This window comes from Vulpes vulpes, chromosome 6 (assembly GCF_048418805.1).
Source record: "Vulpes vulpes isolate BD-2025 chromosome 6, VulVul3, whole genome shotgun sequence".
NCBI classification, from domain to species: Eukaryota; Metazoa; Chordata; class Mammalia; order Carnivora; family Canidae; genus Vulpes; species Vulpes vulpes.
In genome coordinates, this window is record NC_132785.1 from 120,553,795 (window position 1) to 120,578,170 (window position 24,376).

General features: G+C 38.4%; 1 protein-coding gene across 6 annotated transcripts in view; it reads left to right on the forward strand.

The window, feature by feature from the left end:
* The window catches only part of TTC8 (tetratricopeptide repeat domain 8), a 52,981-nt gene that overhangs the window by 22,832 nt on the left and 5,773 nt on the right, over nt 1–24,376 (forward strand). For all 6 annotated transcript variants that reach the window (XM_026012525.2, XM_026012524.2, XM_026012526.2 and 3 more), the window contains 6 exons: nt 5,937–6,022; nt 10,174–10,261; nt 12,303–12,413; nt 21,610–21,749; nt 23,100–23,274; nt 23,571–23,693. In XM_026012525.2, the coding sequence (XP_025868310.1) occupies nt 5,937–6,022; nt 10,174–10,261; nt 12,303–12,413; nt 21,610–21,749; nt 23,100–23,274; nt 23,571–23,693 (723 nt within the window). The remainder of the gene's footprint in view (nt 1–5,936; nt 6,023–10,173; nt 10,262–12,302; nt 12,414–21,609; nt 21,750–23,099; nt 23,275–23,570; nt 23,694–24,376) is intronic.

Here is a 24,376-nt window from a genome sequence, read left to right on the forward strand (position 1 = left end):
AACCGGCAAATTTAGAAACACATTGCGTGTCATGGGATAATAAGTACTATGAAGGTAACAGAGCAAGAAAGCAGGTAGGCAAATACACAGTGACATGGGGGAGCATGGTATTTTGGATGGGATGGAAAGGGGATCAGTGAAATCCACTCTGAAAAGACACTTAAACAGAGGTCTGATGAAGGGGGGCGGTGGAGCAGACCATACAGTCCTGTGTAGGAAGAATATGTAAGTCAGAGAGAACTTTAACTACAAAGGCCCTGAGTGGAAGCACGCTTGAATTGTTCAAGGAGTAGTAAGGAGGCCAGGGTGGCTGGAGTGAGGTCTGTGAGGGGAGGAGTTGTAGACAATGGATTCAGAAAGTAGACAGATTGTATACTCTTTGTAGGTCATGGTGATAATGTCTTCATTAAGAGATTCATCTTGAGGATGTCACTCTACATTTGGCATTGACATAATGACATTGACGAATAGGAACCACATTGAAATAAAATAGGATTTATTCTCTGCACTAACTGAACTTATGTTCTAAAGGTTCTAAGGATTCTAAAGACTCTAAAGAGTCTAACAGAATTAACCTTTATATATTATGTATTTTAGAATGCTTTCACAGTTCTTCATATTTATTGATTCAAAAAATGTAAAAAAATGTGAACATCTTAAAATCTCAAAAGTTTGAAAATCTTAAATAGAGCAGTGATTTTCACATTTTTTCCTTAAGTAGCACAACCTTTCTCTTCAAATGAAATCTCATCCAGACTCCGCTGTATAAAACAGACAAAAGCAGAGCTGCTTGAATTCAAGCAGAAGTAGCAGACCAAGAACATATTCACTGGGTCTCCTCCTTACTCCGCCGCATGAGCTCCCACCCCTCAAAGCCTAGGGCTCTTGAGTAGTTCCTAAATCCTACTGTTTCTGCATCACCTGGTGAATTTTAATGTGATGGATTTCTGGATCCATGCTAGACTTCCTGAATCAGAATCCCCATGGGTATGTCTGGTAAATCTGTTGTTAATAAAAAGCTGCACAGGCAATGCTAATTTTTAGCCAGGATTGGGAACTGCTGCTAAAGAATATAGTTTGAAAGGCAATGATTAATAGAAGGCTGGAATGCTGGGCCCTCTAATGTAGGAAAATAGAGCTGGGAGCATGAACAGGACTCGAGGGCCAGAGCTCCATGTGTAATAAATAGGGGGGAATGTGTCTCCTGAAAGAAGCCCACAAATTAAGAGAAAAGGCCCAGCAAAAGTGACTGGCAAATAGATCTCAGTAGCAAGGCAATGTTATAAAAATACCATTTGAAAGCTAAAGTCTGCAGTATCCATTTTATATTTTTATTCTTAGGAACCGTGAAAGGCAACATTGAGCACAGTTTTTGACTCTTTAAAACAGATGCTTATACTTCATTAAACAACACTGTTGAGAAAATTTTTCTAAAGACTTTTAGACATTTGATGAGTGATGAATTTTTAAAAAATTCAAACTAGCAAACAAAAATTTATGAAGCAATCACAAAGGAAAAAGGCTTACTAATTCATATATATCTCTGCACAGTGAACAGAAGCAAAACGAAACGTAAAAGGATAACAGAGGGTGAAATCTGTACATAAGCATGATTTTAAAATGTTAGTGTTTGTTAAATAGGAAAAAGCTTATCTGAATTTGTTAGGAAATGTTTTATGGAAATGGAAATGATCCGGCAACGGAAAATTTACATTAGAGAAAATGCCAGTAAACAAGCACATTAGAGATGCACTTTCTAACATAAAAATGTAAGTTAAGGAAATTTTGGACTTGCAATTTTGCATTTATGAAATTTGGAAAATATGCTGGAAGGGAGTAGAGTAATTGTTATACTGACATAGATGATATTTTAAGTGGTATAATAATTTGGAAAAGATTATAATATAAAACAGATAGCTATAAACATTTATTCCATTTGTTTCTATAATTTCCCTTCTCAAGAAATTTCACAAAGAACTCAGACGCACTTGCAAAGATGTTCATCGTAGCATTAGTTGTAGTAGCAAAGCAACCTGGACGGTAACCTGTATGTTCAATGATAGAAGACAAGTTTAGTAAATTATAATACACTGCATGCTGGGGTTTTATGCAGCCATTAAAAATCATAATTATGAAAACTAGACAAACAGAATACACATATTTTTATATATACTTATATAAAGTGTTTATAGTGTTAAGCCAACAAAGTATACCATTTAGCCCGCACATTAAATAGAATTATCACTCTAAACATATATATTTGTAACATATAGAAAATATTACCCAAAAATGGAAATAAAAGTATTGCAGGGTTAATGTATATTAATTCCACAAATATTTGTTAAAATGCCTACATGGTGCCAATAGCTTACATTATAACAGTAAATTAAAAAAGCTATACTTCATAGCACTAATGGAAATTATCCAGTTTTCAGTAATGTTATAGCAACTTTCATTTCTAAATTTAGCTACAAATTAGGGGCAGTAATAAATTAAAATCCTTGTAATTGCATGCTGCTTGTTATTTTCACCTGCTTACCCTCAATACATGTATTTTATAGAACATGAAATTAAGCAGTTTTTGTTTTTATTTAGTGAAAAGCACAAATTGTTCCTCTGTTTTCCTCTTATTCATTAATTTATTGATTGGTTTATTACTTGATTGGGTTATTCTTTAAACAAGTTATTATTGAGTACATGTGTTTTGGTGCTGTGATGGATGTGAGCAGTATTGAGTAGGACACATGCCCTATGTCTGTTTCCTTACTCTGTTATGGGCTCATTGCATTATAGTTCTTTTATGGATCAGCTTGTTCCATTAAGATGTCATTTTAGATTTTTACCACAAATGTTATTTTCTGAATGGAAGAAGGATTTAGGTAATGAGCAGAAAGCATGCATTTTTATATCTTCTTTCCAAACTATGTTTTACAACATTAGCTAGAAAAAGAAAAGAGGAATTGTTTTTTTAACATGCTGAGGAAATCAGTGGTGCTTTTATATTAGTTACTTTGGGTGGCCTCCAAATTTCTTTTTAAACGAACTATTTCACACAGATACAGAGAATATTATAGACAAATAGGGAGGATACTGTGAAGTTGTACTTAAATGTTAAGAAAGAATGAAGTTGATTTTCTGTGGAAAACTTTACTTCTGTCTTTCCATTCTTAATGCTTTTTCCATTTGTTGTGTGGGCAATATTGACAAAACTAAGTGCCATGTGGGTTGGTGATTCTGTCTTTGTGTACAATTATGGAGGATACTGTAGGCAACTAAAGAGAATATTATGAAGTGATAGTTAAGTGATAAGAAAAAGTAAAGTTGATTTATGGAAAACTATATTTCTGCCTTTGAGTTCTTTTTAACTCCCTTCCCTCCCTTGTACCTTTTGGGGTGATATTGACAGTACTGGCAAAACTAAAGTGGCATGTGGGTTGATTCTGGAATCTTCATTTACGTATGCTCTTTAATTTCATCATCCTGAAGTTGTTGCAACCATAACAATAACTAAAAGATGGCTGGTTCATTAAGAATATTAGTGGTTGGAGCACTGTTCCTTAAAAATACACTGGGATGCTCAGTTGGGCATATTCACAAACACTACTACTTGGTAGTCTAGATCTGCCAAGATCCCTTCTCCTTATGGACTTTTATGAACTTATGGCTTTTATGTGACATTCTAGGCCTTTATTAATATTTAGATATTACATTGATTAAATTATTCAAAGATTCTTAAATATGTAGTCATTTATTTTTAAAAATTGGTAAAGACTTGAAAGAAATATAGATCTGTCATTATTTTAATATTTTAAAAAGTTAATAGCTTTTAATTATGAATCTTATTACTCTGACAGTTTTGTTTGGCTCTTACTTTCAATAGAAGTCAGAAATAAGGAATAGAATTAATTCAAAACACACATCATTCTTGAGTGCCTTTTTTTTTTTAAAGATTTTATTTATTTATTCATGATAGACACAGAAAGAGACAGAGAGGCAGAGACATAGGCAAAGGGAGAAACAGGCTCCATGCAGGGAGCCCGACACGGGACTGGATCCCAAGTCTCCAGGATCACGCCCTGGGCTGATGACAGCGCTAAGCCGCTGAGCCACCAGGGCAGCCCTCTTGAGTGCCTCTTAACAGCATGGCAACGTATTAAGAACAACAGAGGTGGGTAAGAAGGGGTGCCTGTCCTCAGGGAACCTAAGGCCCACTTAAAATAGTCACAGTTTTGTCTAGTACAGCCGCAGTGTTCATATGATGAGTGATCACTAAAATGTATTTTTTAATCATTTTTATTCTATATTTCCTTAATCGGCTCAGCACAGACATAGAGGTCTTACGTAGGAAGACTTGTTTTAGGACCATAAGCAAAGTCAGCAGCCTGTAATAAGTGCTAAATCTAACCGTGGGAAATCAGAATATGTGACAAATTTAGAGTGACGTATTTTTCTGAAAAACTAGAAGATCTGTTATATTAAACATGAGACTGAATATGATTTGCTGGAAAAGTTCTTTTTAAAAATTAAGTTAAAATTAATATGTTCAGATATTTACAATTCAGTCCTGAATTGAGCTGATTGAAAATATGTTTTTCAAATTATTTTTAGAGATAATGCTAATTAAAGTTACACTTTCCCCCTGCATTTTTTGCTTCACTTTTATTTCTGGTTTTGGGGGAAAAAGGACAATAAGCATATGAAAGTAGTGTGTGGCTTGTTCTTAATTCCCATAGCTTTCAAATAGAGGTGTTGATTTTTCAGGTCCATTATAACCTCAATGTGGTGACACCATTCCTTTATAAAGGGTTTGCATATTTAGAAGTTTCCCCTGGAGCAAGATAAGATGGGGAAACACAAGGAAAGCTGTTAATTTTGTGGTAGGAGGGAAGGGATTCATCTGGCTTGCATTTCAAGAAAGAGTTCATTTTAACACATGGACAGTAATATGGGATATACTCTGAGCTCATAGAACTGAAATCTGAAAGTAACTTTAACTGTTGGATATCATGATTATACTAACACTGACTAAAAGAATAAGAGTTTTCCAACCTTGAGAGAAAATAATAAGTATAATAAAACAATGAGAATTCTCTTTTAATTAATAACCTGAGTTTTTATTCACTGGATCTTCACCTGAGCTTCAAATTTGTGTAAAGATTGATTTGCTTTCCTTTTTGTCCAAATAGTTTCTACTTCTTCTGTATAAAATCCTAATTCCTATTTAGTCACCTCTTATCTGATCTTGAATAAACATTAGAAGGAACAAACTAGAAGACATTAGAGAGAAAGGGATAAACACGTGTAAAACATGAAAGCAACTCAGAAAATCTTGTTCATTCGGCAGCAAAGGAGTCTGACCCTCAGCATCACTGGATTTGAACTGGGGTCAGAATGATGGAACAGTGGTGGTTGAAGACGACAGATATCCAAGGGTCCTTGGTCCTTTGACTCTTCTTCGTGATCCTGTTTGCCAGACCATCTATCTGCTTACTTGGTCTTTCTCTATTTTTCTACATCTATCTTAAAGTGGGACCTTGCATTTGGACCTGGCTGACACACCAAAGGCTTGACTGCCACTGAGTTTAGAGGTGTTTTGAATCATTGGATGGTAGATAAAGGGTGGGGAGAGCGTACAACTTAGGGGATTTTTTAAATAACCATTTTATGTAGTGTATATTAAAATTGTATTCTAATATGTTGTACATCTGCTTTCCTTTGATCAGTTTTTACATTCATCTGCTGTCAACCCTCTGGTCTGGAACCGATTATTTAGGGAAAATTGGTGGAGCCATCTGGAAACATGAGCCACTTGAGTTTCTGTCTGATTTCTAATGCATGTTTTGATCAATGCTAATTATATGGTTTATCTCATTATTTATTGTTTCTGTTCATTGTTCGAAAAGAAAATCCTAATCCAAAATGAATTGTTTTCAAAGGCTTTGGACTTGGCTGCCCTTTCCACAGAGCACTCTCAGTACAAGGACTGGTGGTGGAAAGTACAGATTGGAAAATGTTACTACAGGTAAAATTTTGATTATTTGTGAAGGGCTTAGACATGGCGGCATATTTTAGAGTCTCAACTCTGATCGTTATTTTTCTGGGTGGAACTTCCTCAGGAAGAAATGAAAAGTGTGTCTTTGTTGAGAGAGCATTTAATGTGGTAGCAGTAAGAACTGATAATAAATAATAAATAATAATAAAACTGTAATGCTGGGCAGGGGAAACTCTGCACCTTCAGATCCAATACCTCTTTCTGGATGAGGAAGCTGAGGCCAGAGAGAGCCCGTGATTTGCACCAAGAACTAGTTAGTAAAATACTAGTTAGTAACAGGCTTGTTAGAATTGAGTTCGTTGTTGCTTGTTCCTCTTCTCTTGCTCTCAAGTCTTTTTATGTCCCCTGATGCCTCACATCTGTAAAGTGCTTCATGATTGAGAGCTAACTTGTCCATATGTGACATGATCTCACTTAAATCTCACCACACCTGGCGGTAGCTTGTCAGTGGCAGAATGAGAATTTGAGCTCAGCTTTCTGATATCAGTTCTCTTACTACTTGCACAATTCTGTAGTGTTTCTCTAGGATCTGAATATTCTTACATTAATTTACTTAATGTTTAAACACATTTTTTTCCTTAGAGAGAAGGAGAGAGCACATGTGCAAGCAGGGAGTGGGGCAAAGGGTAAGAATCTTCAAACAAACTCCCTGCTGAGTGTGGAGCCCTACACTGGGCTCAATCCCATGATCACAACCTGAGCCGAAATCAAGAGTTAGACGCTTAACTGACTGAGCCACCCAGGCGCCCCCTAAACACATTTTCAAGCAAATTAATTGAGAGGTTAGGAAAGTCGTAATTAATTATGTGAATATGGGATCCCTGGGTGGCGCAGCGGTTTGGCGCCTACCTTTGGCCCAGGGCGCGATCCTGGAGACCCGGGATCGAATCCCACGTCGGGCTCCCGGTGCATGGAGCCTGCTTCTCCTCTGCCTATGTCTCTGCCTCTCTCTCTCTCTCACTGTGTGCCTATCATAAATAAAGAAAAATTAAAAAAAAAAAGTTTAATTATGTGAATATTACACAGCAACTAGAAATGAGATCTAAAACTTGTTGCCTAAAAACAAAACAAAAAAACTTGTTGCCTGATATTGAAATGCATTTGGAGCATTTTTAAAATAGAGACAAACGGGCCATTGTATTTTATAAATATAAATACATCTTTTAGTATTCAAAACAAGGTAGACCGGTTACTAGGAGCATCCTTCAGTACTTAAGAACTTTCCTTTACTGTAAGGAAAAAGAAATCTGTAAATGGAATAAAAAGGATGCTTATTCTTTTTTGGTTGAAATTAAGACTACTTTCCACTTAGATATTTTACAAGAACTTAAGTGTTTTTTTCTGCTATTAGTCTGAGGAAGTATTTTCTACTAAAAGGTAATTTCATAGCATCATACCATTAAACTTTTATGAATATAATTTCTGAAAGCAAGCTTGAAATCTCGAGCTTCTAAACAAAACCCTAAAATATCTTTAACAATTAAAGAGAAGCACAATTTGGATGCCTTCTGCCATTTGTATGAAATGGCATTTAAATAAGTGCACCTTGCCAGGTTAATCAGCCTTCTCCTCTGACCCTTAATTGCCTCTCGTCTTTAGTATGGGCTCAGCACTCCTGCAGTCACTGACTTGCTAGGGTATTTAACGAGCCCGGCACAGGGGTTACAGGTATTTATTAGGTAGTCCTTCCTTCAGATGGTTTATAGGCCAGTGGGGGAGAGGACAGTAAATGATGAGAAGCATGGCTTCCACAGTGAGAGAAGCAAGCAGAGAGAGCTGAGGGGAAGCTCCTAATGCGACCCAACAGGTCCAGGCTGGGCTACCAGAGGGTGTAGCCCCAGTTGATGTGCGTCTCTTTGACCCCGACCAGTACATTCTTCTAGTTCTTTGTCTACAGCTCCCTTATGGCCCCATTCCTGCTCCAGTGCCTGAATTCTGACTTTCTGTTTGTTTGAACTGTTCTACTAGCTTCTTATCTGGCTTCTCTGCCCCCATTTCTTGCCCCTTCCATCCTTCTTCTTATACTAGCGGCAGAGTAACTGTTGTGACAGAAACAGCTCTGGGTGGACTCCTTGGTTAATCTCCACGACCTCTAGGATGAAGTCTGGATTTTGAGAGTGGCATGTCTAATCCTGTCCCAGGCCACACTTGCTCCCTTACTCCCTTCTCCCATTACTTGTGGTGTCCTCCCTTCTAGTTAAACCAAACAACTCAGCATCCCCCTCCTGGGCTGTGCACTCTGTTCTCTGTGTGCTCGCACTGACAGTTTGCTTCCATCTGAGATGCTCCCCCATCCCTACCTCACCCTATCTAGCTGTCGAAACCTTGCCTATCACTTCCTCCTAGATACTATTTAGGTTCATTCCACCTCTGTGCTCTCGCAGCACCTGTTTTTTTCTTATTGGCCAAAATACGATTCCATTTATTTGTGAACATGTTTTATTCCATTCTTATTGCTGCCTTTAGGACATGGTTGTGATCTTCATCTTTGGATCATGAAATGTGTGTGCAGTTGGCATTTGACAACTATTGAATTGGAGAGAAAAAGTTGGCAGGTGGTGGGGTTATCTTGGGACTTCGACTTTCTGATATTAGCCTGTTCATGAACTTGACTGATATTTTCCTCATTCCTAGACTTTCTTTAGACATGACCCACTTAATTTCCTTTGCATAAGAACCCATGTGGTTATTCCTCTTTGATAGTACTAGAAGAAGTTATCTCTTGAGGATGCAGTAATTTAAAAAAAAAAGTGTATGACCCAATCTTCCTTTCTTTGGTTTTCAGGGTAGTTAAATGGCTGATTGCTTTATTTATTTATTTATTTATTTATTTATTTAGATTGCTTTAAAAAAAAATTGTTTATCTTTCCATCATTCTGTTTAAAAAAATCAATTTCTGTTTTCGTATTCTTTATATGTATCTTATAGGGTTATAGTGTAATCACTTTTAAACTATTTTTGGGAGGAGACATCATATTAGGTAAAAATATACAGACTCATGGATAATTCAGTGTGGCTGAACTTTAGCCACATGCCTAAGGTTTGAATGCTCAGTTGAAGCTCTGTGTAGAACTATGCTGTTTTCCAGAACTTGAGAGTTCTTTGGTAACATTTTGTGAATACTCTTGTAAAAGTTGTGGGAGCTTTGAAGAGGTGGGGGGCTTCTGCCATTCTGCACATTCTCTAACTTTAGGGCAGTTTTTGGGGGGTTTCCTTTTAACTCCATTAATCCCACATCTTCTAGCAGCTATTTGGATGTAGCCACACCAGTGCTTGAGGCTTAGACAGCCAAGTAGAAGGTCAGAGTTCTTCTGTCAAGACTCTGAATGAAAGCAGCACAACGAAACATACTGTGTATTGTTCCAGTTTTCACAAAATGAAAGCATTATAAAGTGCCTAAGCAGCTCTTGGCTGGCTAGGGATGGGTAGTTAGGAGAAGACCTGACAAATCTAGAACAGGCTGATAATAAAATGTTCCCTGGTTAGAAGAAGTGGGGTTGATATCAGGACAGTTATAGTTAGGCAAGGAACAAATCTCAAATTTGTAGACCAGGGCAATCTGTATCAGATACAAAGATAAAGGAAAAGAAAATGTTCCTAGAATCATAAAATAGTAGAGCTGTGTCACTCAAGTAGCAATTACTACTTACATCAAGACTATTTAAGAAGGGTTTTAAAAGTGGGCCTTTGTGTCAGAATAGACAATGTTTTCAAAGAAATGACATCCTTGAGTTCTTCCAATAAAATGGAGACCCTAAGCATTTACTCAGGTTACCTGCCACATGTCCAGCTGATTATAAGCTCTTTGGTTGGTAAATGGAGCTCCCTTGGCTCACTGGCAGCTGTTGGTTCTGCAGTGTCTAGACTTCACACGACTTTTTACACACCATTGGAGGGTTACATAGACAGTGACTACGGGAAATAGGTAACTTTTTGCTCAACTATATAAACATAATAATTTATATGCGGATAATAATTTATATGTGTGTATGACATTACCTTCTTTAGACATTTACTCTTAGAAATGTGATTTATCTCTATTCATATTGTCAGTGTGTGAATAAGTGCTGTAGTATTTATTTTTAAGTTGAATGTCTAATTTTTAAAATGGCTGTTCTTAGGTTAGGAATGTATCGTGAAGCAGAAAAACAGTTTAAATCAGCCCTCAAGCAGCAGGAAATGGTAGATACATTTCTCTACTTGGCAAAAGTAAGTAAGTATTCTTAACTGGAGTGAAATCTGTCTTCTCAAAATAAATGTTCAAATTCTGGCCAATGTACACGGAGAGCTGCCAGTTTCTTCAGGAATATTTGGCAAGTAAATGTGCTCAGACTTATTTTTCTTTATAGCGAGTGGAAAAGTGAGAACATATGGAGGGTAACTGTCTCAGGAGAAACTGATTGCCGTGAAAAATAAGAAAACCCCTTTGAAAGATTGCCCATTAGAGCAGAAGAAACTGCCACAGGCTCACTACAGCCCCCATGGGTAACAGACCCCAGAGAAGCCCTTTTTTCTACAACATGCCTGTCTCCCACCTAAGTAGCTATAGAGAATGGGAATTGTTTTTATGCAGGATGTTGGTTTCTTGGCTCTGCCATAACAACAAAGATGATATTTCCCCCTTATTGAACACCTATTCAGTAGCAGGTATTATATCCAGTCTCTTCCACCCACAGGTTAATTTAAGCCTCATAGAAACCCCACAAAGGTAGAGTTTAGAATTTCCTTTGTACCCTTATGATAGTGGAGACTTAAAGAGGGTAAATAGGTTTTTCAACGTCACTTGGCTGTTTCGATCCAGTACTCCAATGCAAGTCTTCCTTCTCACTGCCCCGTACTGCCTCCCACAGCGACAGCAGACATCAAGGGCCATCAGAATTCAGTCCTGGGAAAAAGTTACTTCTTGGCCCTGACCAGGGCTACTTGAAACATTTGATGAAGTGGTGGGTAGGACATCATCTTGCTGTATCTTGATGAATTTTTTAAAATTAAAAAGTGTGCTAAAAGAGTTTGAAAAGAAGAGCTATATAAAAGGAAGTGCCACTACTCCCTAAATATGGTTTTAAGATTTTGCATACTGAAAAGAAACAAAATGAAATTTACACTATATAAACCTACAGTGCTAAATAATTGTGATCTATTTACTGTAGTTTTCAGAGATGTTTGAAACTAAGTCCACCTTCTGTATATGTTAAACCTTAAATTCTTAAAGAAGTTTCTAAGCATCACAGTAGACTTTTAAGCTTTTCTAACACCTTGAAATTAAAACATCTATTTGTCATCTTTTTCACTGATAATCACTTGCCAGGTGATTTTAAAAATGTGCTTTATATTTAACTATTGTTGAATACATGGTTTGATGTATTTTTCCATAAATTGATTTGCTTATATCTTATTATTGCCTACACAACTGTATAAAAGTAAAATTTACTTATTTTCTTTAATAATTGCTACACAATAGAGATCATTCTGATTTAGGAACCGTATTTCTGAAAATATTAGATCGTTAATTAAAAATATTAAATATTTTATTACTTTAGCATTAAACACTATTTACAGGTTTTTTGTGTATCCATTTGGGCCTTCTTCCAGTCTATTTTGAAGGAAATAGAGGATCCAAGATCATGGAGAAAAAAGTGTCATAATCTTATGTTTCCATGCCTACAACTATAATTCCCTGTTTTAGAACTTCCTATGAAGTGTATGACTTAGATACACTAATGTCCTAATTGCTAGTTAGGTGGAAGCCATCAAGTGCAAACTCTCTCATCCCCGACCCTATTCCTCACAAATCTGTTCCTCCTCTATTTCTGAGGGCCCTTTTCCAAAACCAGCTTCTGCATAGGCTCTCCACTGCTGCCTTTCTCAGAGCTTCTTGTTCCTTTTTCTCCTGCATCTTCAACTTTGATCTCATAACTGGTTCCTCTGTGCCTGCTTATGGACATAGTCCTGTCTGTCCTATCCTAAAAGGTTTTCCCTCGTTCCTTTCTTACTAACTTACTGCTCAGTCTCTGGCAATCACAAGCCCCCAAGGAGTGTTTGTTGAAGGAATAAATGAATGGATGCTTCGAAGATGACATGTGAAGATAAAACTATAACATCACTATTGAAAATTAATCCACATTTCTGAAAACTTTTTACCATAATATCTAGGAGATAACCTGTTGCTAAGCAATATTTATCAACTTATCACAGCAAATACTATTATTTTAAGAACTAGTACTTTTATTGAAATGTAACTTGGTTTTAGGTTTACATCTCATTGGATCAACCAGTGACGGCTTTAACTCTTTTCAAACAAGGCTTAGATAAGTTTCCAGGAGAAGTAACCCTACTTTGTGGAATTGCCAGGATCTATGAGGTAAGGCTCATATTATTCAAAAAGTTGATGTGAAATTGAGTTTATTTGCTACTTAAGTAAGCTCTTAGGTCCTTGAGATCCTAGCAAGGAGAACAATTTGTAAAATTATGATTACTGGCCTGTGGCTTACTAACAGAGTAGAGATTTTAGTGTACGTATTTAGTCACACTAAGTTTTTATTATGATGTATTTCAAACATACAGAAGAGTGAGGGGTGTGGTATGAGATAGGGATTTAAATGAGTTTCCCACTATAGATAACTATTTGTCCAGCACATCTGTTGATCCTTCTCCCAAGATGTGTAATGTCAAATATCAACTTTTTTTTCTATAGAGGGTAGATATGTTTTGGGGGCTTTCTGTTCTATTGGTCTGTTTGTCTATCATTGTACCAATATAATGCTATCTTAATTATTGCAGCCTCAAATACTATTTGGTATCATTCTTTATCAGGAATGTTTTGTCTGTTTTGGACTTTTGCTTATTCTTACAAATTTTAGAGTCATGTTGTCAAATTCCATGGAAAGCCCCACTGAGATATCCTTCCCACTGCCTAATTACTATAGCTTTACAGTAATTCCTGATCTCAAGTTGGACAAATTCTACCACCTACTCTTCCTCACAGCTGGTTGTTTTTGGCCCTTTGCTGTTCGATATTGATTTTAGAATTGACTTATCAAGAACTATTAAAAATCAGAACAACTCCTCCAGGCGTATTGATTGGAATTGCATTGAATATATGAATGATGGGGGTAGGTGGGCTGCTTTTCCTCCCACTCTCCATCATGATAAAATTCTCCATGTTTTTAGGTCTTCTTTTGTTCATCAATGGATATTTTGTAATTATCTCCATAAAGATGTTGTATTGGGGGTCCCCCAAACCACCTTGAGTTTCAGTGATTAGAAGGACTCAACTCAGCACTCAGTGATACAACTCAGATTTATTTATATCAAAAGGCTGTAAAGCAAACCTAGTAAAGGAAAAAGGCACATGGTGAGTCAAAGTTCAGAGGAAATCAGACATGTAAGCTTTTAGGAGTTGTCTCTTAGTGGAATCACACAGGACACACTTTATTCTTCGAACAAGTTGTGACAACATGTGTGAAGCAATGTCTATCAGGGAAGCTCATGAGAGACTTGGTACACAAGGTGATTACTAAGGGTTGGTCATATGGGCACCTTCTGTCTACCATGTACCCAAATCCCAGACTCCAAGACATAATGCAGGTATTCATGCACCACATCAGGTTTATGCACCACACTGTTCAAATAGTTGAGGTGTGTGAGCCCCTTTTACCATTTGAGGGAAGTTTTATATCAATATAGGGAACCCACCAAGTTCTCAGATACCAGCCAGGGACCAACCTTACAAGCAGGCCTTTCTAAGAATAGTAGTTTCAGGCCTGTTATACTCTTTCCTGGATAGATCCCATCCCTAGGTATAACTATGGGTAGAATCCTTTTTTTCTTTTGTATTTTCTATTTCTGATAAGTAGGAATACACTAATTTTTTAAAGTTCGTTTGATACTAGAAAACAGGACTAATATTGGGGTGCCTGGGTGACTCAGTTGGGTAAGCATCTGCCTTTGGCTCAGATCATGATCTCAGAGTCCTGGGATTGAGCCTCATGTTGGCTTTCCTGCTCACCAGGGAGTCTGCTTGTTCCTCTCTCTTTGCCCCTCTCCCCTATTAGTGCTCTCTCTCAAATAAATTTTAAAAATCTTAAAAAGGAAATAGGTCGGAGGCACCTGGGTAGCTCAGTGGTTGAGCATCTACCTTTGGCTCAGATCATGATCCCAGGGCCCTGGGATTGAGTCCTACCTTGGGCTCCCCGCAGGGAGCCTGCTTCTCCCTCTGTCTATGTCTCTGCCTCTCTCTCTGTGTCTCCCATGAATAAATAAATAAAATCTTTTAAAAAAGGAAATAGGCCCAATACTCTTTTGAAGTTTTAATATCCTATCCATAAATGCTCTTAGATTTTCTAAGTAAATAAAGTAGTCATCATCTGCAAACAGCTTCATCTCTTTGTCTCAATTATTTTGCCACTTAATAAAAAAATCTTACTGTTTAGGACTTCCAGTACAACACTGACAAGAAACATCTCTGTTCTCTCTTAAATTCTTGAAATTTTAGGTACAATATTCTAAAATTCTTTTGTTAGGAAGAGGGTGGAAGATATTAATAGTTGCTATATTTGGGTAATAGTATGTGAATGACTTTTATTTTCTTTTTCATACTTTCTGTATTTTCCTGATTTTCTGTCATGAACATGCATTACTTTTAAAGTAAAAAACAAACTTTATTTTTAAATTGTCTAGAAATACTGTTTCCCCTTTTGAAATATAATTTTGATAAACACATAAGTAGAAGGCTTTGATCATTCAATAAAAATAAAATACTGTATTCAAATCTCTGTATCTGTACTTGTATGAGCCTAATCTGAACATGAACAAAATTTTGACCAAGAAGCTTAAGAAATAGAATTGATTTTTGAGAGCAGTGGTATTCATGCGGAGCAGTGACTACCTCAATACGATCAGAACTCTCTGACCTTTCAGCTCCATCTTCTGCCCTTCTTCTCAGGCAGGAAGTGTTGGCAGAAAGAGCTAGAAATCTACGGAATCTTTGGTGTGTGGTGCTGGTTGGAAGAATTCCTGCCAGGCATCTGATATCATCAGTGTTGCTGTGTCTGGGACAGGGAAGAGACCCCTAACCAGCTCCCTTCATCCTTCTCTGCTCAGAGTCTGGCCAGGAGTTGGAGGTCCACATCCTTTTAGAAGTCTACAGGGGAAGGTTTGGGGAGAGAAATAGAATTGGAGTTGCCTCTCAAAGTAGAGAAGAAAGCATCCAGGGTGTGGAGATGATTTACCATCCACAGGAAGTATGACCAAGGACTAAGCACAAATTTAAAATAGTGAGATGAAGTATTTCCCCTTGAATCTAACAGTTAATTTCCCTTGTGCCAAAGTTTACCATCCAAAGACAGATTTCCAGTGTATTCTTTTTCTCTTTATGTGACAGTGGATTTGGAGTTAATCAGTAAAGTTTTTCCCTTAGCATTGCAGCCTACACTACATATGCCTTAGGGATTTTTGTGTGTATATCAGACTTTTCCCTGGAGGGATCCTCGTCTTTTATGTTCTTTTTATTTATCACTTTCATTTTGATCTTGTATCTTCTCAGTGTCTCCTGTTTTAAAATGAACATGTTGTGCTGCCTATTGTTCATTGCTTATTTTGTATAGAAACTTGTTTAAAATGATTCCTTCTTGGGATCCCTGGGTGGCGCAGCGGTTTGGCGCCTGTCTTTGGCCCAGGGCGTGATCCTGGAGACCCGGGATCGAATCCCACGTTGGGCTCCCGGTGCATGGAGCCTGCTTCTCCCTCTGCCTGTGTCTCTGCCTCTCTCTCTCTCTCTGTGTGACTATCATAAATACACATTAAAAAGAAATTAAAAAAAAATAAAATGATTCCTTCTTGATAAATTTATTTGGTTGTGGTTTTAATTGTTCTTGAGGAATTCTGTGTATCATTCAAAAGACAGGTATCTATTTGAACTGTTCTTTGTTAAAGATGTTTAGAATTAGAAATATTACCCTAGGAAATATTATTCCAGTGGTCCTTGAAGTTTACTGTGCATAAAAATGACTTCAGGAGTGGTTGAAAACGGTGGTCTATCCAACTGCCTATCCACTACAGCATTCACCTCAAGTTATTTGCAATTTTATTTTAAATAACTTAAATCGAATTATAGTTAGTATTTTGTGAATTTGTTCCAAAATAACCATTATAAACATCACTTAAATGATACCATGGTTATTTATATATTTGAGGTGACATTTATATATTTGAAAATATTTTTTAATCTCCATTAACAAAATTTATTCTAGAGTTACCATAAAGAATTCTGAGGTAGGAATAGATTAAAGGAGCAAAAGAGAGTCTATGTGTATTCATACACACAACAATTTACAATGTTATAAAGACTGCCTATTAAACCTGTTGCACTATTGGATTATTTTAAAAACAGGGCTGGAGCAATAATGATTCCTTGTATGACAGGGAACTTGGGTCAGACAAAAGATTACTTTTAATTTCCTCAGTCAATACATGACTTAAAAGTTGGCAAATTTCAGGTGGTTTCCAGATTGTTGAGAGAATTACACACACACACACACACACACACACACACACACACAAATGTATATGCACACAAACTTACAAGGTTTCATTTAGTCAAGATTGTAAACCCTTATGGAAATGAGATTATTTCCTCAGAGCAATTGTGGGTCAGAATTGTGGTGTGGCTTTTGCATCAGCCCTGATCTGCCTACTGGCCTGCATAGTGGCTGCTGATCCTCTTCATGCAAGTACAATCACCCCAGAGATGAGACAGTAGCCAATTCCAGCTACACTGTGGCTACACCACTGCCTTTTGTATGGGGGCTTGGTAACACCCATCTGGAAGAACTTAAACCATCTATACCTTTCCTCTGAAGGCAATGCTTATAAACACCAAGACTTCTTGGATTTTGAATTTAAATCACATCAACAGACTCGGTTAATTTCGCAGGAGAAAGCAGAGTCAGTGCCCCGCAGTCGGAGCCGCATGTCTGCCCCCAGCAATCCTGTATCCAGGAGGGCAGTTTCCCGCCCAAGCCCCATGTAACACAAACCAATAGTAAAAGGACAAAAGATAGGATAGGAAAATGGGCACAGGACATGAATCAGCATTTCACAGGAAAGGAAACATAAATATGTGGTGTCTTAAATGCCTAACCTCTCAGTCCTAATTTTTTTCTTAAAGTTTATTTATTTATTTATTTATTTATTTATTTATTCATTCATTCATTCATTCATTCATTCATTCATTCATGATAGACATAGAGAGAGAGGCAGAGACACAGGCAGAGGGAAAAGCAGGCTCCATGCAGGGAGCCTGATGCGGGACTGGATCCCAGGTCTCCAGGATCATGCCTTGGGCCAAAGGCAGGCGCTAAACCACTGAGCCACCCAGGGATCCCTCTCTCGGTCCTAATTAAAGAAATAAAAACTAAAATAAAAAATGAGATGCCCTTTCTTCACTTCATCAGGTTGACCAAGATGGAGAAGTTCCATGACATGCAGGGTTGTCAAGGTTGTGGTGGAACAAACCCCACACATGAACACGGATGCTGGGAGGGTATGTTGGCACAAACCATTGGAGGCTCTTTGTAATTACTGATGAGATTTCCGAGCATGCATACTCTGTGGCCCAGCAATTTCACTTGTAGGAATTTTCCTTAAGAATGTTTTCATACAAGTTTAGAAAGATATATACAAGGATGGTTTTATAGTATTTTTATGCCCCCCCCCCCAAAGGAAATGAATGCTTCATCAAAAAGGGGCTGGTTAAATAAACTATAGTCTATGTATTGATGGAAAATTATGCAGAAGTAAAAAAAGTGACAGGTTAGAACCCTTTGTACCGATATGGAAAGAGTCAAGACACTGAGAGTGAAACCAGTGAAGTGTATATCAAAATGTGTAGAAAGATTATGTTTATGGTTAAAACTGGCATGCATGTATGTGTACACATATATGAACAAAATTTCTTGAAAAAAACTATTCACAGAACCTCTGACTGGATTTAGGGAGGGGACTTTTACTTTTCATTTTATAACCTTTCGCAGTGTTTAAATTTATTTTGCACAGCACATATTTTACAATAACACACTTAAAAAGCTACTTACAAGGTTGCCAAAAACAAATTAGCTTCAGTCTAAAATTCTTCAAGATTACATAAATTAATTATGTGCCCATCAATCAAGTATGCAAACATTCCAAGGTAATTTTACAGAACTGAGAGCCTTGAAACAATTATCCATTTAGGCTGGAGTCTTTTTGCATTAGACTGAATTGTGTCCCTCCCAAATGAGTATGTTGAAGCCCTAGCCCTCAGTGTGATGACATTTAGAGATAAGGCCTTTCCGGATAATTAGGTTTAGATGTGGTCATGAGGATGGGGCCCTTGTGGTGGGATTAATGCCCTTGCAAGAAGAGATGCTGGAGTGTGCTGGCCATCACTCTCTCTTCCCTTCTCTCTCTCCCTGCCATATGAGGAACAGTGAGAAGGTGGGCATTTGTAAGCTAGTAAGAGTGTCCTCACCAAATCCCTACCATGTTGGCTCCTTGATCTTGGACTTTCGGCCTCCAAAACTGAGGGAAAATAAGTTCTGTTGTTTAAGCCACCTGGTCTATGGTATTTTGTTTTGGCAGCCCGAGCAGACTAATACACCACCATTAGCAAGTGTAACACTGGAAGCCTTGTTCTGTGGGATGTTGTTGCCCTGGAAGCCAGAAAAGTCATGTTCATGGGGACCCATGCTGCTCAGGGCCCTTAGGTTCAGTGGTCAGGGTGCTGCCTACGTGTAGAGATTACTCTTTGGAAGGACAATGTCTTAGTCTGCTCAGGCTGCTGTAACAAAATACCATAAACTGGGAGGCTTAGAGAACATAAATTTATTTCTCATAATTCTGGAGGCTGGGAAGTCTAAGACCAAGGTGCTGGTCAATTCATTTCCTAGTGAGCGTCCTTTTCCTGGTCTGTAGATAGATGCCTTCTTTCTATACTGTCATATGGTAGGGAGATAATTTCTGGTGTCAGTCTTTTTTTTTTTTTTAGTTTTTTTTTTTTTTTAAGATTTTATTTATTTGAGAGAGAGCCAGCAAGTGAGCACAAGCAGGGGGAGGGGCAGAGGGAGAAGCAGGCTCTGTGCTCGTGCGGGCTCGATCCTAGGACCCTGGGATCATAAGCTGAGCAGAAAGCAGATGCTTAAATGACTGAGCCACCCATGTGCCCCAGTGTCTCATCTTTAGGGGCACTAATCCCATTCATGAGGGCTTCATCCTTATGACCTAGTTACCTCTCAAAGACTCTACTTCCAAATACTATTATATTGGAGATTAAGACTTCAATTTGAATTTAGGAAGGACACAATCAGTCTAGAGGAGGTAGGGATTTGGTGTGGGGGTGGGGGTGGAGACTGTAGGGGAGTGAGTTAAACTGCTCATCTGTTTTTTCAAGTTTTACAAGGCTTTTGTTTTACCAAAAAGAAAATACACTTCTGGTGAAATATTTTTATTATTTATGCTTTTCAATGGATTCTTATATTCTTAAATTATTAAAGAATATTTGGAATAGTTGCACATAAAAGCAGTGTAAAATTCAGGAGAGAATGAACTCACAATTAATGAATATATCAACAGCCTTATGTTTTGAAGAAAAAAAAGTCAGTTATTTTTCAGCTACAAACCATGAATGGAAAGGCCTCTTCTCTTGAGGAACTAAATCCTGGCAGGACTTTGAATAAGAATTTTAGACACAAAGTATGTGAACAAATATACATACAGAATGAATTTGGATCAACTGATGAATCTTTTATGGAACTAATAAACATCAACCCACTTTACTCCAAGTTGAGAAGCAACAGAGAGATAGAAATGAGATATAGAAAAATGGAAGACAAACCATTAACTTTATCACTAATAAAAGCAGAATTGGAGCATGTGGCTTTAGCTCTGTGACTAAAAGACTTAATAGAGTTCTGCCGCTGAGTTAGACAACCTAACCCTCCCCAGCCGGCACAGACAGGACCGTACAACCTGCACACCTTCTCTACTGGGAGAGCCTGCTCCACATGGCAGGGGAGAGCAGGTGGGCATGTTGTAGGCAGGTTGGCTTCCAAAGAGATCCAGAAGGGGCTGAAACCAGCATGCTGAGTTTGCCTTATGGGAATGAGTAAGAGTGGGAAGAAAGGCCCCAAATATTTTGATATCAGCATTTCTTAAAGTGTGGTCCAGGGATTCTCAGGGCTCCCTTAGGCCCTTTCAGAGGGTCCACAAGGTCAAAACTATTCTTTTCTTTTCTTTTCTTTCTTTTCTTTCTTTTTTCTTTCTTTCTTTCTTTTTTTTTTTTTTTTTTTTTTACCTTATTTGAGAGAGAGAGAACAGGGGCAGAGGGAGAAGCAGACACTCTGCTGAGCAGGGGGCTGGATCCTAGGACCCCAGGATCATGACCGAGCTGAAGGCAGAGGCCTAACCAATTGAGCCACCCAGGAGCCCTGGTCAAAACTGTTTCCATGTTACTGATATGGATGAAATTGGTGATAATATCAATAGATGTAATTTTTTGATATTGAAAAACAAAATGCATTTATGTCCATATTGTCTCTTCAGTTATGCTGTGAACCTAAAATTGCTCTAAATAAATAAATAGAGTCCTGAAATTAAAACAAAACAAAACATAGTAAAGTCCATAGAGGTTAAAAAAAATTCTGTGTGATAAGAAAGTATTGTGGGGTACTTCTTACAATCAGTGCAGTCTCTTGTATTTGATAAAATATTAAAATCTAACAAAAAAATAGGAGTCCTCATATGATAAGAGCAAGTGAGAGGTTTCCACAGCATGTGTTGTATATACTGAGAGCCAGAAGAGAGTTATGTGAAGTGAGGGCATTAGGGATATTTCCATGAGGGCCGTGGAGCCTGCACAGGCCTTGAAGGTGGATTTGAAAGCTAGGACATTAATAACGTTGAAAACACTGATTTATGATTATTGATGGGACTCCAGGTCTCCCTGCTACCATTCTTCCCTACTTTGGCATATCCTGTGTGTAGCCACCGAGTTACTCTTTAAAAATGTAAATATAATCGTGTTACTCCTCTACTCCATCCTTCCCTCGCTCTCTCCTTGCCCCCCCCCCCCCCCCCCCCCCCCCGCTTTTTAAGATTTTATTTGAGAGAGAGCCCAAGAGGGGGAGCGGGGGCAGAGAGAGAGAGGAAGATGCAGACTCCCCAGCTGAGCAGGGAGCCCAACACGGGGGCTCAATCCCAGGACCCTGGGATCTAACCTGAGCCGAAGGCAGGCACTTAACCAACTGAGCCCCCCAGGTGCCCCTCTCTTTGCCTTTCTTCATGTCAATTATACTTGCCTGACATTATATTATTTGTTCATTTGCCTGTTTTCCTGACCATCTGTACCCTTCTTGAGGATAGCAGCCTTGTCTTTGTGTTCATATTCTGTCCTCAGGGCCTAGAACATAGTCTGGCACATGGTAGGCTCTTAATATTTGTTGAATAGAATTAACATACATCGGTCAGAAGAAAAATAATTTCTTGGCAATGAAGTATTGCTCTTCTGTCTTGATGGAGAACAGGAAATGAACAATATTTCATCAGCAGCTGAATACTACAAAGAAGTTTTGAAACAGGACAATACTCATATGGAAGCCATTGCATGCATTGGAAGCAACCACTTTTATTCTGATCAACCAGAAATAGCTCTCCGGTTTTACAGGTGTGTTTTACGTTGTCTTCGTAGAACTACTTTCCTGTGATATATTGGTGCAACAGCAATAAAGGTGGAGTGAAAATGTAGACAGATAATGTGTAGGCCCATGTCTATAGGAGACTAACCATTCAAGCACCCGGAGGTTTTCTGAGCATTAAAGTGACATTTAATAATTTGAAAGTGCACAAATATTTGGCATCTTGTGGAAACATACCTGGATAGTTGAGTTTTTAACACGATGTCATTGTATGAGTTAGCCATTTTGTTGTCAATGAGGAACTGTGTAGCAGTTCCTGGAAGCACTTCTCCCCATCACTGCTTCCATTCATACCACCACATAGCATAAGACCCCAGAGCTGAAACAGTGGTGAGATTTGCAAAGAGCAGTGAGTACCAGGTTCCAAGCCCTGACTGGGACCTGAAACAGGTTCCCCTGTTCTGTGAAATATTGTCAGCTCTTGTCCAAGTAATTTTTCAAAGTCTAAATAAGTTCTGATCTCTGGTTCTCTTTTGAGCACATTCTTATTTCATCCTACAGATGGTTTCTGAGATTAATTTTTAAATTTTGATTTTCTCTTCTGCCCTTAGGTAATATACCAGGAGATAACTGGCCACTGACAAGAGTTTTTCCCAAATATATGTTAGCATAAAATATGATAAAATGAATACCACTTTAGGCACAGGCAGCTGTCTCTACTTCCTCACCCTCAAAATGGATCATGGGTTCCTTAGGGCTGCTGAGGTGGATTTTCATTTGCTTATTTGAACAGTCTTGTCCTTTGGGATTAATGGTGCCTAGAAACAAACAGGTTTTTTTGAGCTCTAGCATGAAAGTTAGGGGATAAGGCAGAGATCACACTGATGGTCTTATCTTCCTTGGTAGAAGCTCATCAGAAGGTCGGTAGACGCAGCCAAACCAAAAAATACTACTGATAACCCAAACCAAGATTCAATTTAGCCGAAAACTTGAAGGTAAATCCTAAACACAGCCCTCAAGTTAGATGAAAAGGTCTTAGGGGGTTCACTGATTGGCACCATACCTTTATGAAGCAAAATGCTGTGGGTTTTCCTTTATGTGACTCTTTGTATTTGATTCTCTAACAGAGCTTTTGGGGGAAAAAAACTTATGTAAGTGGACTCTGACCTCGCTCCTGGATATATTGCCCATGAATAGTACCATTAAAAAAGACATGCTTTTGTATTTGCCTTGAAATGTTTTTTCATTTACTATGTTACTTTCTATTCTTTGGAGGTGTTAAAAATTGTAAAACATTTATTTCTAACTTTGTAAAAAATAGGTCTTAATATTTATCAGGTTGGTCTGACACCAAAATATGTGTGCTCTTTTTCGAAAAGGCGACTCCTGCAGATGGGTGTTTATAACTGCCAGCTTTTTAACAATCTGGGCCTCTGCTGCTTCTATGCCCAGCAGTATGATATGACTCTGACCTCATTTGAACGTGCCCTTGCTCTGGCTGAAAACGAAGAAGAGGCAGCTGACGTCTGGTACAACTTGGGCCACATAGCTGTGGTAGGTGGTTTCCTCTAATGTAATTTCTGATATAGAAAAGGTAGCTAGCCATAAGTTAGTTTGAAGCAATGTTCAGCTCTGGTAAATCCATTGGTTATGGTCTTCTGTAGCAATTAAGTGATCTCTGAGCATCACCCTAGAACTTGTTTTCTCAGGTTAAAGCCTCTTACAACAGACACTTGATTATGATTAGTACTTGTTGCTTGGTAGCTGAAAAGACATGAGGAAAGAAGGGAGGAGATGGTGGGCAGAAGCATATGGATCTGTGTGTGCGAATACATGCTTTTCTTTTCAAGGGTATAGGAGATATGAATTTGGCCCATCAGTGCTTCAGGCTCGCTCTGGTCAACAATAATAACCACGCTGAGGCCTACAACAACCTGGCTGTGCTGGAGATGCGTAAGGGCCACATTGAACAGGTCAGTGAACTACTGTGGCACAATGGACAGTCTGATTTCTTTCAAGAAAAGCTGTCAGATGTAGTTATCTTTACATGCTGTTGTTGTTTATTTATTTTTTAAAGATTTATTTATTCGAGAGAGAGAGAGAGAATCCCAAGCAGACTCCTCTCTGAGTGCAGAGCCTGAGCTCGATCCCGTGACCCTGAGATCATGACCCAAACTGAAATCAAGAGTAGGACGCTTAACCAACTGACCCACCCAGGTGCCCCTACCTATTGTAGTTTAAAAATGAGCTCTAGGGCTTGACTGGCCTGGATTTGATTCCTGGCTCTGTTATATATTAATAGTTTGACCTTGGACAAGTTACTTAACATTTGTTATCTCTTTACCTTTGTTTTTATTTATTTATTTATTTATTAAAAGATTTTATTTGTTCATGAGAGACACAGAGAAAGAGAGAGAGAGGGGCGGGGGGCAGAGACACAGACAGAGGGAGAAGCAGGCTCCATGCAGGGAACCCGATGTAGGATTCGATCCCAGGTCTCCAGGACTGTTTAGCCTGTGCCAAAGGCAGGCGCTAAACCGCTGAGCCACCCAGGGATCTCCTACCATTGGTTTTATTAGGATAAACCTGTACCTCCCTAGTGTTTCCTGCCTTGGTAGACTGTTACACCATTCCCAGTCCCCCATCCACCAGCTAG